Source organism: Polistes canadensis, unplaced genomic scaffold (genome assembly GCF_001313835.1).
Source record: "Polistes canadensis isolate GaletaPanama2010 unplaced genomic scaffold, ASM131383v1 scaffold_21, whole genome shotgun sequence".
Classification (NCBI taxonomy): Eukaryota; Metazoa; Arthropoda; class Insecta; order Hymenoptera; family Vespidae; genus Polistes; species Polistes canadensis.
In genome coordinates this window covers 429,263-445,473 of record NW_014569568.1, presented here as the reverse complement: position 1 = coordinate 445,473, position 16,211 = coordinate 429,263, and the positions used below count along the sequence as shown (strand labels likewise).

Genomic DNA, 16,211 nt, shown 5'->3' with positions numbered 1-16,211 from the left:
TTATTATTAAATAATTTATATCCTATATTTATTATATATATATATATAGCATTTGTTTTTTTTTAAGTTATACTTCTTTTGGCGCGCGTTTTAGAAAGTGAAGTTAGATGCGACCGAAAAATCGACACCACGAAGTTGTCGATATTTACGATGCGTGCGCAAATTAAAGTTATTTTTGAGGTTATTTAGGTTAGATTCGTTTTGTTACGCTAAAGAAATATAACTTCTTATTTTATTTATAAATCTTCGCGTGATATAAAAATTGAATAAGAGTATTGAATAAGTATAGTATAAGAGAGAGATATCTTATAGAAATAATATGTTTCTTCTTGGCTCTTTGAGAAGATAGATATTAATGGAAGTTAATGCGACAAGGGTTTCTTATTATACATGATATAAGAAATAGAGTCTAAGTTAAAAGAGAAGGAGTTTTTTTAATGATCCACCTTGTATGTGTTGTTGGCTTTTTAAACTGGTCTCACAGTGAAACGTTTGTCCACACGTTTCACTACTACTCTCTTCTCTCTTTCTACCGTCGGCACGTCGTAAAGCTTTCACGATTTAAGTAGCGTATCGCAACCTCTTCACTTGGCCGTACGCGAATACTTAAAGCATCTCACTCGATCCTAAGAACGGTATCATCCCTCGCGAACAGATGCACTATTTCTATCCAAGTATTCGTATATGCATGCGTATACACATATGTAATACGCTAGCGTGTGTATATGTTCCTGTTTGTGTTATAGATTGGTAAACAACTCATACTTAATTTTGTTCTTTTACATTTTGAACGTATGTGTCTTTTGATTAACTTCTGTCATCTTTTTCTGTCCTTTAGATTTTTGCTCTTTTTTTTTTTACAAGAGAAAAGAACAAAACAATCTCGTCGAATTTTTTTTTTTTAATAATTTGATAACTATGATAATATTGAAAAACATTAAACCATGAGAATATGCCCGTGTATGTTTATATCAGTATTGTAATTGGATAGATAAGACGTTTACTTTTTTCATATTTTGACTAGCATGATACGAGAGGATATAGTGAAACGTTAATGTCTAAGATCGAGTAAGTCTGGCGGTGAAATTATATTTTTTAATTATGACCAGAGCAAGTTCATAATTGGTGCTCACTACGCGGGGGATGAAACTTATTAGTCGGCAAGACTTTAACGTACTGGGGAATGTAACATCCCTGGGCTCGTGGAAGGATATCGTTGGATTATCTCAGGGCTGCGGCTAGTCCTTTTAAATATCTTATTTATTCAAAACATATTTTCCAAAATAAATTCTTACATTTTTATATATTTTCATTGTTACATTACGAGAACGAACGAATATCTAACCAATAGCCAATTAACGAATATAAAACAATTATTATTATCGTATAAAACAAAACAAAAATATTAATTAAAAGAATTATCAATAAAATATTCGTTTCATTTCTAGACGCGAATATATTTGAAAAGAACAATAATTATTTATTTTATATTGAATGAGATACTTATTTAATAATCGCGTAATAATTATTATAATTATTACAAATTTACGATCAAACAAAAATCGAGACAAATGTATTCGATCGTTAGAAATATTAATATAAATAAAAATCGAAGAAAATTATTTAAAAAAAGAAACCACGAGACGAGAGCAGGTAGGAGCATCCCTGGTGCTAATCTCGAGTTACGCAGCAACATTTTCTTGTAGACAACAAAAATATATGAACATACACAGAATACATATCAACCTTTTTATTTCGTTTAGTTTATGTATACGCACATATGTATATATCTTATTGTTATTTATATATATAATACATAACTTAAATGTTTGTTGGCACGTGCAAGTATTTCGAATATCTTATTGTTTTATATATATATATCATTTATCAAATATAATTAAAACATTCGACAAAAATTATTTAACTGGAAAATAAACAATCTGTTCAATTTTTCGAAAGAGGTCAGCCATCGTCGTAACCGCGAGTAGGTGGGTAGAGAAGATTATGTTTCGCATGAACTACCGAAACGCGTTCTAATTAACTGGTTCACGTAGACCAGCTCATTATATGGATTATTACCCTCCTAGCTTAACGTTCATTCTACCTGCTATAATCTTCTAATCTCGAGTAAAATTATACTTCCAAAATTAATCATCGTGAAAAATAAAAGTATACATTAAATACATCGTTAATAAAATTCTAAATAATTTATCATCGAATTGTTATCAAAGTTTTATCTGAGAGATATTTGTTAAAGTATTTATTTAAATATTTAATTATAAAATACATACTGACTGATACAATTAATATTTTTATCATATACCTACCCACCCACACGCACACATACATATTTTTCTCAAAATTAATAAGAACGTTTCACGCGGACAATCATAATATAATAAAAACATAAACTAAATAAAAGGGTTTGTTTTTGAACAAAAAAAAAAATACTAATCGTCGATAAACTTTTTATTAAACCAAAATAATACGTAATAATCTAGAAATATAAAATATTTCCACACAGAAAGAATTATATACATATATATATATATAAGATGAAAATAACATAATTCCTTAAATAGTATACACGATCATCTCGTAAATGTTGGATAATAGGTAAAGAAAAGAAAAAAAAAAGGAAAGAAAAAAAAAATAATAAAAAAAATAAAAAAAGAAACAACAGGAATTGGAAGGAAAATAATAGTTGAGATCGTAAAACATATAGAAGCAAGGGTATTACCCAGGAATATACCCAGTGGCTGAGGCGGCCATGATGGTTGAGAAATCTCGCTTATCAACGTGGGAAGAGCAGCAGTACCAGTAGCAGCTTCTACGGAGACGAAGGGGGGAAAAGAGGTGAGGTGAGGTGAGGTGAGGTGAGGAGAGGAGAGGAGAAAGCACAAGAGAGTGAGGAAGAAGATATCGGGTCAATACTTCGTGAGGGGGGGCAAGGGGCTGGGGCAGGGGTTATGGGGTGAAGGGGGAACCGAAACGAGAGAGATGAGACCAAAGGAGAGAAGGTAAAGAAGGGAGGCTCTGCCAAATGGTGGGGGAGCTTTTCGCTTTTGCCGCTCCTCCTCTTTCGCGCAGCATCCGATTGGCGGTGGCAAGGTGTTAAGGGTGGAGGACAGGAAACAAAGACAGAAGAGACGAATGCCCCAAGAATAAGAAAGGATATTCGATTTTTTTCCTCCTCCGCGAACCTCCACCCATCTCACCTCACCTCGCCCTTATAATCCTGTACCCCTTTTTTATTTCTTAAATTAATAAATAACCTACGTTAATTTGTTTTGTTCGATTAATCGAATTAAACTCGCGAACGTATATCTTTTATATTTCTTTTCTCGAATTCGCGTGTGAAAAAAAAAAAAAGATAATCGAATATATTTTATTAAAAAGAAAGAAAGAAAGAAAGAAAAATCTCATCCACGCGTAATCGATATTTATTTGTATTTTTAAAAAAAGTTAGGAGGGGGGGTGGAGGAGAAGAGAAAAATATATAATGGTGTGAAATGGTAGATATTATTTTTGTGTTAAAAAATATAAAGGGGTTTTTCTATCAACAGAGATGTTAGACGTTATTGAAGGTGAAAAGAACGTATCAGGGATCTTGAAGCTCATCGTTCATTGGTGGTTGGAAGTCGTGCGAAGGTGGAGAAGGAAGGGTAGTAAGATAGAAGGTTGGTAAAGACGAGGAGAGGGAGTATGAAAGGAGAAAGAGTGAAAAAGAGAGAGAAAGAGAAAGAGAGAAGGAAGACTCATCGCCTATCACCGTTGGGACGAAGCAGAACGTTCGCCTCGAATGCGGTAAGGGTGGATGAGGAGCCTCGTGAAATGCCATCATCAAGCATTCATAAGGTATAGCGGCCTATTTATCAAAGGCAACTCCTCTCTGCCTTTCCCTTTGGAAGCGTATCAAGAAATTGCGGATGGGAAAAGATAAGGTTGCGAAAAGAAAAGAAAAAGAAAAGAAAAAAAAAGAAAAATAAAAACAACAATGTTATACGGCCCTGGAAATCTCTCTTGTGGTTCCTTCTTTTTCTTTTTACGTCATTTTTATAAATAAACTCATTTATATTTTCTCTTGAATTCGGATCGGTCTACACACTCGTATTATTTAGTTACTCACCTATTCTGTAACCAGCCTCCCACTGCTGTACAACCACCCCCACGTCCACCCCCACGCCATTGATTTTGATTATTCTCTTTCCTCATCCGATTTAATTTTGTCTATCGACGATTTTCAATACCTCTTCTTTTTTTCTTTCCTATTCTACTTCGATAATTGACTTTTTAAATGGGAAAGAGGGGGGGGGGAACGGGGAATAAGGTTATCGATCGCGACAGGTTTTTTTTTCTTCTATTCGATTCTCCATAAGGGAATAACGATGTTACAGGTCCGACTAGAGTGAAACGTTCGATAAAAGCCATAAGGAAGGTATCATCATCGATCAAAATCAGTGCTGGGATTAAGAAAATGAAAAAATAAAAATAGAGGGAGTGATCGGACCCTTCGAAAGAAAAGAAAAGAAAAAAAAAACCATCGACCAATTATCGCGAGCCCAGTGAAAATACTCGGCATATGCGAGTGTCGAAGCTCTCTCTCTCTCTCTCCCCCCTCCCCCTTTCTCTTCTAAAGGTCGAGGGGTTGCAGTCAACGAGAAGAGTAGTAGTTTTGTCATTGGAATTTGATGATCCTATTCTGTCCCATAGGATTCTCTACATAAATATTTGTCCAGGTAATCCCATAGATAAATCCGCTCGTTTTCTTCCTTCATATATTTCTATTGTTCCTTTTACATATGTACGTTGGACGCCATTTTTCTTTTAGACCACAAGTTTCTCTTCATTAAAAAATAAAAAAAAAAGAACGGAAGAGTCTATCCTACACAAGCCATCAGAATTTTATTCGATAGTTTCTGTAATTTTTATTTTTTTTTTTTTTTATAAAGAACTCGTGTTTATAGCAGCGTATATTCATTCGACCAATTTATGTGATCGAATTATATTTTAATGAATAAATAATATCAAAAAGAGAGATTTATCGAGAGATCGTTTATTATTTTTCATTCTGTAGAAAAAATAAAACGATTAAATCGGTTAAAAATATATTTTCTTCGGATGTTACAACATCCCTCGTGTAATAATCCATTCGAATTATTCGGCCAAGCAAGCCATTGTTCTACGCTCGATTAATTTCTTCGCGCAACCCTTTCATCCCCCGTTAAACCCCTTAGCGACTCGTTCTCTTATTTACTGACAGCAGGTACGGATTTACCCTTCTGGCTGGCAAGTGTAACACAAGGACACGCATGTTGGCACCCCACAAAATAATAAACACGAATGTTCCATATGTAACGGATATACATGATGTCACCATGACAATCGCGATGATCCCCACTGCGAGAAGTGAAATCACTCGGTTTAGCATTCTTTCAGGAGGGGGGGAAGGGGATATAACTTTCTAAAAAGGGGATAATCGAGAGGATTGGCTTGAAAAATGAGTTGAAAATATTCGATTATTTGTTTGATTAGTTAATTAACTTCAATTATTATATATATGAATATATAAACGAATAATATTGATACTGTAAATATTACTATTAGAAAAGTATCGAAATATAAACATTTTCATTCTCGGAGTAGTTCCCTCGGGAAGTCGCACCCTATGGGAGATTTTATTTCTATACCTGGTAGCAATGCTGGAAGTCGACAACTCCAAGTTTCTTCAGCTAGATGGTCAGAAAACTTTTGAATGATTTCGTCATGCCTAGCTATTAACTTGCATTATTGGTTGTAAACGACGTTTTACTTTGAACATCTTACCGCTGCGAAGGTCAAACTTGACCTGAACAACAATGACTATATTATATATATATATATATATTGTCTCTCTCAGCTAGCCAACGTGATGTTGAATTTTTTGACAAATAGACGTCGTATTTCTATTTTATTTGGTTACTTAAAAATATCCCATTTGGTATCTACACGAGATATATTATTTTTCCGAAACGTTAGCATGTGTCGAACAGTTACTTGTAAATCCGTCAGATAATCCTATTTAAGGCGGCAACTATCAATAATATAGTGAACAGCTCCCTCGTAATAGGGCATTACTTAAAGTATGATAAATCATGTTTTTGGGAGACGCGTCATTAAAAAAAAAAAAACTTAAATCATTCGATTGTTGATGATCTTGTCAAAATGAAAAAAGAAAAATCAAAATTAATGCGATTGCAAATAAAAATATTTTTACGAGGGTATAATTTGCCAACCTATTTTGATTTATTACCTATTTAATAATATTACAATCAATTTTATTTTTTTATATCTGATTTCTATACGATTTGTAGAAATATAATTATTTCGTCTTCAAATAAGAGAAAATGCACGAAGAAGAAGAAGAAGCAAGCAAGCAAGTTATTCCTTCGGATTCAACATGTTCACGGTTTCTTTCTTATTCCGTCCTAATTCGAGAGAACGACTGCCGTAAAACGAATCAGAGGGGGATCATGCCTTGAAATTTCTTCGCCGGATTACCCTCTGGACGATCATTCCTCCTTCCTCTTCCCGTAACCGGGATGAAGAAGGGATGAAAATTTCGGAGAACCAACCGGCAAGAAATCGCACCTCCCACTTTCCTACGAACGCGATTGCTTTCGAGTTATCAAATTCTTATCGAATTGTACGTGCAATAAATTTCATAGTATTAGAACAATCTAAAAAAAAAAAAAAAGAAAAAAAAAAGAGAGATAATAAGAAATAAAAAATCTACGAGGATAAAATTGTAAATAAATTTTGAGATTTGATTGCTATCGATTTATTAAAAATATAATAAATCTATGTTAAAATTTAAAAGTAAAATCAAGAAGACAAAACAAATTTGATTATCTTCGATGTTTTTTTTAAACAAATCAAGTTTTGCATTCGTAAAATATTTGAAGTTATTTCTGCACGTTCTCGGCTCTTGGTGGTCTACGTGAATGTTTTTATTAAGAGAAAATAAGATTCCTCCACATTATGCAGAATCGTACTTGCTCGTTTTAGTAGTAACTTGTCTTTTATTTTTCTTCGTTATTCGTATTGTCAATAAAGAACAGCGGGAATAACAATAGAGCTGGAATTTAACAGGAGATACAGTTCTTCTATCACTGCTGACTACCACCTTCCATAGTTTTTAAGGGCGTCGTTCGAAGGTTTACGACTGCGCGAGAAGATGAGCTCGACCTAGGTGTAGACTACATATATTGTCATCCTAGTTGTCCCTCACGACGACTTATCTTAACTCATGCGAAACTCTTAATGCAATATTTTTTTATTTCATTCACGATGAAATTATTTAATACATTTGAACAATACTTTCCATATATGCAAATAATTTATTGAAATTATATGACTTAATCGTTTTTAATATCTTATTTTAAAAAGCATAGATATCTTTATTTAAAAAATTAATTGATACTATTATCATTAATAAATTATTATAGACCTTGTTAATTAAGGGATGTTTTCTAATTCTTATTTTTACCGGTAGATAGCATACTTGTCTGGTTAAACTTGGTCGGTAAAAAATATAATTGTGCAACGATCACACAGATGGCGCTCAGAATGTCATCATTGCACATTTCATATATTTAAAAATTATAATATAAATACATAATAAAACTTTATTAAAATACAATATTAATTTATAATTACAATTGAATAATTCTCTATCAAAAAGTAATGTCTATAAAATTGATTAAAATCAAAAATTAAATTTTTTTCTTAGAAAATCGATAGTTTTCGATATTCGATAGTTTTTCGATATATTCTCGAGAACCCAAGTTTCATTTCCTGTTTAAACTCTTTATAGCTCTCGCTAAGTTAGCAAGATGGTGAGTTATTTAACATTTTATGATAAAAATCGAAATTTATTATAAGAATCTGGACGAAAGTGCATAAATATTTTTACGACTATTATTTAGAATCAAATGATATAATTTCTACTGACGATATTTTTGAATTTTATGAGAAAATGGTAAAATATAAAAGGATAGGTTATTTTTCGACTCACAGTCGTGAATGATCGTAGTGTTCACATAATATCAACTATTTACGTTTATTTCATTATTGTTTCTATTTAATTTATAGGTTTTCTTACGTTTATTCCATATACGAGTTTTTTAGTGGCCTACTAATAAGTTGATTTTGTATTTATTTGATTTTATGAATTTAATTGTTTATCTTTTTAATATGTAGTCACTAGTCATTCCTGAGAAGTTTCAACACATTCTTCGTGTCATGGGCACGAATATCGACGGTAACAGGAAGGTCATGTTTGCGATGACGGCCATCAAGGGTGTAGGTCGTCGTTACGCCAATATCGTTCTAAAAAAAGCTGACATCGACTTAAACAAACGTGCAGGAGAATGTTCAGAAGAGGAGGTAAAAAAAAAAAGAATAATCTTGTAACATGAATATTATCTCTACCATAATTCAATATTTAACATATAAACATTGTGTTTATAGGTCGAAAAAATTGTTACAATTATGGCTAATCCCAGACAATACAAAATTCCTGACTGGTTTTTAAATAGACAAAAAGATATTGTCGATGGAAAGTACACCCAGGTACAGTACAATTATTTAAAATTCTAAAACTCAATACTGCATGCACAATTACACGACCAATAGTGTAAACAATCATACTTATTCGGTTAGTTTGTTGTGCAAAATTAACTGTGCATATGTAAACACATTTATTTGTATTTATTTTTAAATGCAAATATGAAATCTATGCACCACATTTGTACAATTATAACATCGTTTCGCTTTATAGAATTTTAAACTAAATATCAAATTAACTTTTTCTTTTTTTTCTTTTAGCTTACTAGCGCCAATTTAGATTCCAAACTTCGTGATGATTTAGAACGCATGAAGAAAATTCGTGCTCACAGAGGTTTACGTCATTATTGGGGCTTACGTGTACGTGGTCAACACACCAAGACTACTGGCAGACGTGGTCGCACTGTTGGTGTATCCAAGAAGAAGTAATTTTATATATGTATTATATTATTAATAAATACTAAAAATTAATTACCTGTGTTTTTTATTTTTCTTAATTACATTAATTTGGTGGGAAGTAAAACATTGACTGTACAATTTTTAATAATATTATTTAACTCGTTCGCTATCAACACTCGTCATGGAGAAGAAATTTCAATTATAATTTGAAACTTAATTTTCATATTTATTGCTGTAATAAATGTTTTTTGCAAGCCTCTTGATGAAAATCAATGCATTATAATAAATACGTGACGCAAGTAGCGAACGTTTTAAAGCGTATTTTAATGGAATATAGATAATAGTTAAATGCATAGGTTTTAATTCATATCTTTAAATGTGGATTTGATAAAATTCATTAAAGTTAACATTATTTAACTTTAGAACAATATCTTCGTTAACAACGTTTAGCGAAGGCACACACCAAATTTTCAACGATCTCTCTAGCATAACAGTAATAATTTAATAATTGATTTTTATATAATTGAATTATTAGGATATATTATTTGTATTTATTCAAATCGCAACTCTAAGTAAAGAAATTTTCTTGAACTTCTATCGTAAATTTTATATATATATATATATGTGTGTGTGTGTGTGTGTGTGTGTGTGCGCGTGTCTGTAAAATTTGTAAAGAATATTTTTCCCTAAGGCAGTTGTGAGAATGACAAATTTGAATTTTTTAAACTTTTTTTTCACTTAATAACTAACAATAGTTTCAAGATATGCCTTAGGTACTCTTCCTCGTTGATTTCCTCTGATCCCAATTAAATAATCTTCGTCTCCAGGAATTTCCACAATGGAAATTACCTATAAATATAATAAAACATGTATTGCATAGTTAATAAAAATAGATGATAAATGAAAGACTACACTTTTATTAATTACGTGTGTTTAGATCACGTTTTTAAATCCCTCGCATTATGACTTAACGTACAAAACTTCGTGCTAGATTTCCCACACGTTATTATAGTAGGAGGAATTAATTAGCAATTTATTTATGTACGACTATATTCTGGAAGACGATAACCAAAAACGAGGAAAAATATAAAACCTTAATATTAAATCAAATTATAAGTATTTATTTAACATGCAAAATATGAATAAATATACAATTAAACGAATAAACGTGTATATGATATAATTAATATTAATAATTCTAATGAACAAAATATACAGAAAAATAATAAACAGACTGAGAATATTACGACTTTCTTTAACAAAAATATAAAAAATTATTCGTTACTCTATCTATATATATATTTTTATAAAATCTATTTAATATATCTATTTAAAAGTTAATTAATATTATTTTTTCATGCATCTATTCGCATGATAAGTATAATGCCAATTCTCCTACAATAGAAATTTATTATCCTAGATCACTTCCATTTGAGTATTACATGGAACTTCTTATATTATTTTTTATAAACTTGATTATAGTGTAACCTAGAAATAAAAGTAATAAATTATATATAATATAATAAAATATGATGTTCAATAATTAAAATAAATTATCTTAACACGTTCGCTACCGAACCATATAGAAGAGATTCCAAACATAACTCATAACTTATTTTTTACATTGATTACTGTCACAAATATACGATGCTAGGCTTCCAATGGAAATCATTCGTTACTTGAATTGTTCATTTACTGATAACTCATTATATGTGACACAATAACTAACGTGTTAAGTTAATTATACAAATTAATGTATAAAATAATTGAACTAATTGAATAAACAGGAAACAAAATCTTTTAAATACACTTATGTGCATATGAACTTGAATATCTAATGAAAATAACAGAAATTAAACTTACAGTTCGGACGAATATCATGCCTTGTTTATGGATACATGGAACGCATGCTGTCATCTACCTAAATCACAAATTTGGTTACCTCGTCTTGCATGACACTAAGTTCGGTTGAATCCCTAGCATCATAATCACAGACTACTCTTGCACGATCTTGACCATTTTCCACTTGTGCAGTAGGATTTGTTGAGGCGGTCGAGTAATAGGGACCCCCAGTTAAGCTGGGTAGGATAAATTATAATAGGATGAATTTGATGATTACACTTATAAGAGGAGAAACAAGTTGAAAAGACACAGATTTCTTTTAAATTCTACACAGTTCTAGGAGTTCATCAGAATAATGCACCGTGCAAGCAGTAAGAACCAATAATTAAACGTTTCAAAAAAATGAAAGAAAAAATTTCACATGCATTCTTATATACCAGTATATTTTATCCATTTGAAACAAATTGGTTTTGTGTGTTATCCTAATGAACCCTTATAATTGTGTTGAATTTTAAAATATCGGTGTTCTGTCAATTTGGATCTCATCTTGTTCAAGAAAAATACATAGAAAGGGATAAATTATAAAATGAACCTCATTTTCCCTCAAATAAATAAAGAAAGAATAATGGTGTACAATAATATCTTACACTACGAGTTAAATAATTTGTGTGACAAACACGCGAGAAGCGTGAACATTGCACTTATACGAATAATAAAGACGAAGTAATGTAACATAGATATATTCTAAATATAACACTTAAGCTTACATGAAATATATCGTTAATGTATAAAAACAAGCACACCTTTCAAATTATTATAATTAAAATAAATGCAGTAAATTAATTGTTATGAAGTAAAGCGTGATAATAATGCATTGCTTAGAAGATAAATATATATAAAAAAAATTAATTCTGTTAACAGATAATTGTACTGTTGATGTACGATGTAATGTAATGTCGTAATATAAATTTGTGAAAAGATTTAGACATAGACAATGAAATTTTATAATTCGAGGAAAGATAGTATTTGAGCTATACAAAGTTATCTTCTTCCCAGACGTTTGACAGAAAATATATAGAATTTCGTTGTAAACGTATTTTTATTTGCTGATATTTACTAACAAGTTTAATTCAACAATTTGAAAAAATTCAACCTTTTAAATATATTTTGTAAAGTGATTATGTAATATTTAACAGCTATCTGTTCGATCAACAGTGAAGAGAGAGCGTATCGTTTAATATAATAACTCTTCATAGATTTATTAGGAGATCATTAACCCATTTTAAGAAGTAGTATCATAATGTAAAACTAAATTTTAGATATGTCAGTGTCAAAGGTAGCGGTAACATACGTTGAATCAGCGAGAGCATTATTTATAGAGAGATTTTGGGATGGAGTGGGTGAGGGTGTTAGCTCGATCACTTCCTCGCTGTTGACTCTCAGCAAAGGACTCGGCTGACGTGCCCTGCATAATCCCCACCATGCAAGCAAAGATAGAAAGTGGAAAATAGAATATTAGAAAAAGATAGAAATAGAAAAAGCGGGATATAGGATTTAATAGCGGAAAAGTAATTTAATTCATCACTACCAATAAATCTGCAAAAATCGGTGACAACATTGAGCTATCGAATCATGTTAATGTTAGAAATAGTTTTGCACCAAAATTGTAATAATAGATGTATAAAGAAGAATATACGAACATTAATCGATAAGAGAGATATTTTGTAAGATATTTTAATATTTACACATAATAAACATTTGTAGCTTTATTTTTCCAAGAAGACGAGACTAGAATTATTTTCATAATAATTCTTCTTGGAGAAAATAATATTAAAAGCTTAGCACAATAATTACCAATTGTTCTAACTATAAAATACGATGATCTTAACGAATGAGTAATGGTTCTAAAGCTTTTCTTAGGAATGGTAATAGTCTAAGTTTAATAGACATTACTCACTCGGATCACCAAAGAGTAGGATAGCTGTACAGAAAAGATTGAATTTGTGTACTGCAAGGGTTGTTGTGCGGGAAAACCAAAAGACACACTGCTAACATAAATAATGAAAATAAATTAACTTACCCGGCAAGTTCACGTTGCAATTCTTGCATAGTCGCATGACATTGCGCGTAATGACGTGCTTGTGCTTCCACGAATTCGTGTAAACATCTCAAATGTCCAGCTTGGGAACTAGATACTCCTTCTAAAAGTAGCTTCGCGATTTCTGCTTGCCGATCAAATTCCGATTGTGCCACCCTCAGCTCCCTCTCTGCCTAAGTTTAGTAATATTCAAGTTTCATTTCTTTCTTTATATTATTTTAATGTCTTATTTAAATATTTTATTTAACCCCTCGCACTATATAACAACGTATAAGACACTTGATATGCTTTACAACACAAACACGAATCCTATTTATGATAAATTTTTACTAGTCAAATATAAGAAATACGAAATATACAACCGAATACAATACACAGCTTTCTGCATTAAATCATAGTGCAAGGAGTTCAATATTTTAATAAAATAATTGAAAATTGTTGCTTAAATACTATATAGTATCATTATATTAGCTATAAAACATTTACGAATAAATATTATATTAAATTTACTTATATATACATGCATGATTGCTTTACACTCATTTAGGTATTTGTGTGTGGTGTAACTAACATATATAGACGAATATAACAATTAAAAGAAATAATAATAAGGGATAGTTCAAAGACGTTAAATATAGTTTTTAAATGGTCTCAATCCGAAATAATATAAAATGTAACGTTTGTGTTGCTTCTTAAATAAAAAAATACATTTAAATAAAAGTTACGACAAATAATTGCAGGATCGAAGACAAACAAAGGTAGGTAATTCTCAATATTAAAAAAATACTGTTCCTAGTTTTGCTTCGTTTCTATGATCACTTCAACTCGTTTGCAATGTGTAAATCTATCAAAATAAAATAAAATAAAGTAAAGTAAAATAAAAAAAAAAAAAAAAAAAAGAAGAGCACATTGCACAAGAACGAGATATTTCAGAACTTTTCGTTTCGTTAATACCTGATCGAGTAATACTTCGGGTGAAACGCCAGAGTCCTATGAAATGCAGCAATGTACGGGACAAAACACAGAATAAACATACAGAGAAAATGCATTAATTAAACGAACGGTAATAGAACTTACACTCTGTTGGCCCACCATGCTTCTGGCTTTCCTTACTCGATTCTTACATGCATCTAAATCCAACCTAAACATAGTAGCATTCTTATATATAATAAGAAATATTCTATTAATTGAACAATATAATTTTAATATTACCTCTTAATTTCTAATATAGCCATCTCCTTGCTAACAGTTTTCATTTCTCCGTCTAAAAACTTTCTTAACGGTTGTATATAACAATTGGCTGCAATTCCAATAAAATCTCTTTCGATTTGACCTAATTTTTGTTGACACTGACCTACTTTTATCAAAGAGCTACCTACAATAAATTATACGAATAAGAAAAATATTTAACTCTAATCAAATTATTTAAATTAATTAACAATAGATATTGTACGTACCATAAGCGATACCAGGACCAAAATCATTTCCAGCTTCTATCATATCGATGCCTACATATTCGAGATTGCTAAGTCTGTTGGGTTTCTTTTTATCAATTTTTTCATAAAAGAAATCCTCAATTCTATTTCCTAAAATAAAATAAACACACATTATCATTTATTTATTGTTTTATTATTTTTTGTAACTTTTTAATTAATTGTTTTATACCTGGATTAGGAGTAAGTACAGCTTCCATATTCCTGAGAACTTTTTCTGTCCACGTTTTAGTTGCATTTGCCCTTTCAGCGAGATGTTCTAAATGTGCATCTAATTCAGTTTTCTCGGATGTACCTAACGTTTCTTCTGTTAGCTAATAATACAGAATCAAAAATTGAGCAAGGTCAGTACATTAGTAGAAAACTCGATGCAAAATATGAAGACCCAATATAATTTATATATAATATAAGGTGTCCTATAACTGATGGTATAAGCAAACAGTGGTGATTCTACGTGAAAAAACTAAGTCGAAAATGTAGAATAAAATTAGTTTCTATGAAATTTTTTTCTCGAAAAAGATAAATTTGAAAATTGGTCAAGTACATATGCACTTAACTGAACTTGAAACCTTAGAAACTAAAAGCTTTGTCCGATAAGCGTAAAAGTAGAACAGATACAACAGATATTATCGTACTGACAACGTTTGTAAACATATTAAGAAGTACAAGAATGCTTTCCGAAATACCCAAAAGAAAGATAGTCAAATCTGTTGAGCTAAAACTGAAACAGTTGCATGCATGTATGCATACATACTCAACCAATTTTCAAACTTATTTTTCTCAAAAATAAACCTTTATATAAATTAATTTTGTTTTACACTTTCAATTCAGCTTTTTATATAGAATCACCCCTTATTCGCTTGTACCATTAGTTATAGGACACCTTGTATAAAGAATATATATTCATCAAATTTAATTATAATATTTAAAATGATATTAATAACTTATGCGATTAGAATAAGTGATAAATTAAAAAAAAGAAAAGGATAGAATAATAATATTAGTCATTACTGTTTGGCGTTTATGGACTGAGTCATCCAATAATAGAACTTTGTACAATATAGAATGTAATGTATAATTCCTTTAGTAGAATTTATTTAATTCTATCCTATTTCTTTTTTTTTTTGAGTACATAATATACTGTTAATAAACTGAAATGATAAAATCTGCAGTATATTATACAATCTACTAATCATGGGTATACGTTACACAACATAAATATGTATTACAAGGGAAATGCATTCATTGTCAATTTTATTCACATAGATTACAATTAGGTTAAAAAATAATTCTTAGTAAGAACCTATTGTATGGATCTAAAAAGATTTTCTAATATATTTGTGGAGTCATCAAATAAAGCTTAAGTAAGAGTAAATTGATTGTTAACTGTCAATTAGATTTGAATTAGATTTTGCTTCTAGAAATGTATAAAATGTCAGATGTGACAGCGTTTATAAACGACAGTCATTGGTAGCGTAACACATCGTATCTTTCAATGTAATAAAGGTAGAAATTTGTTTAACAATTAATTAGAAAAATTTTACCTGTACAACTCTGCTCAATGCAGCACCAGCATCCTTAACCAATTTCTTTACGTTGAAATCCATTTTTGTTCTCTTTAACAGGATGACGATTATTCGGTGAATACCTTCTATTGCTTTTTATTTTCTATTGCTTCTTATTTTCTATCGATCCGTAATTCCGTAAACTTCCGCGAAGTGGCGCCGTTTAACTTTGCGCGTGAACTTATACATCATGGAGCCTATATACAA

The 16,211-nt window shown here is 30.7% G+C and overlaps 2 protein-coding genes across 8 annotated transcripts; one reads left to right on the top strand and one right to left on the bottom strand.

Moving 5' to 3' along the window:
• The first annotated feature begins 7,804 nt into the window (after positions 1-7,804).
• LOC106794003 (40S ribosomal protein S18) lies at positions 7,805-9,079 on the top strand. The gene is made up of 4 exons (XM_014761366.1): positions 7,805-7,877; positions 8,242-8,427; positions 8,512-8,613; positions 8,869-9,079. The coding sequence occupies exons 1-4, from the start codon at positions 7,875-7,877 to the stop codon at positions 9,034-9,036; spliced, it is 459 nt and encodes a 152-aa protein (XP_014616852.1). The 5' UTR covers positions 7,805-7,874; the 3' UTR covers positions 9,037-9,079.
• LOC106794001 (endophilin-B2) lies at positions 9,073-16,189 on the bottom strand. Of its 7 annotated transcripts, none has more exons than XM_014761359.1 (10): positions 15,984-16,189; positions 14,612-14,753; positions 14,404-14,532; positions 14,159-14,321; positions 14,024-14,087; positions 13,901-13,936; positions 12,929-13,119; positions 12,200-12,313; positions 10,949-11,084; positions 9,073-9,855 (listed from the first exon to the last, which is right to left on the bottom strand). In XM_014761359.1, exons 1-10 carry the CDS (start codon positions 16,044-16,046, stop codon positions 9,745-9,747), a joined length of 1,149 nt encoding a protein of 382 aa, XP_014616845.1. In that variant the 5' UTR covers positions 16,047-16,189; the 3' UTR covers positions 9,073-9,744. The 7 variants fall into 7 exon arrangements, 6 of the variants coding, with proteins under 6 accessions (XP_014616845.1, XP_014616846.1, XP_014616848.1 ...); XM_014761361.1 differs by lacking the exon at positions 9,073-9,855 and adding an exon at positions 10,366-10,494 and having other exon boundaries at positions 15,984-16,188; XM_014761360.1 differs by lacking the exon at positions 13,901-13,936.
• Between the last annotated feature and the right edge of the window lie 22 nt (positions 16,190-16,211).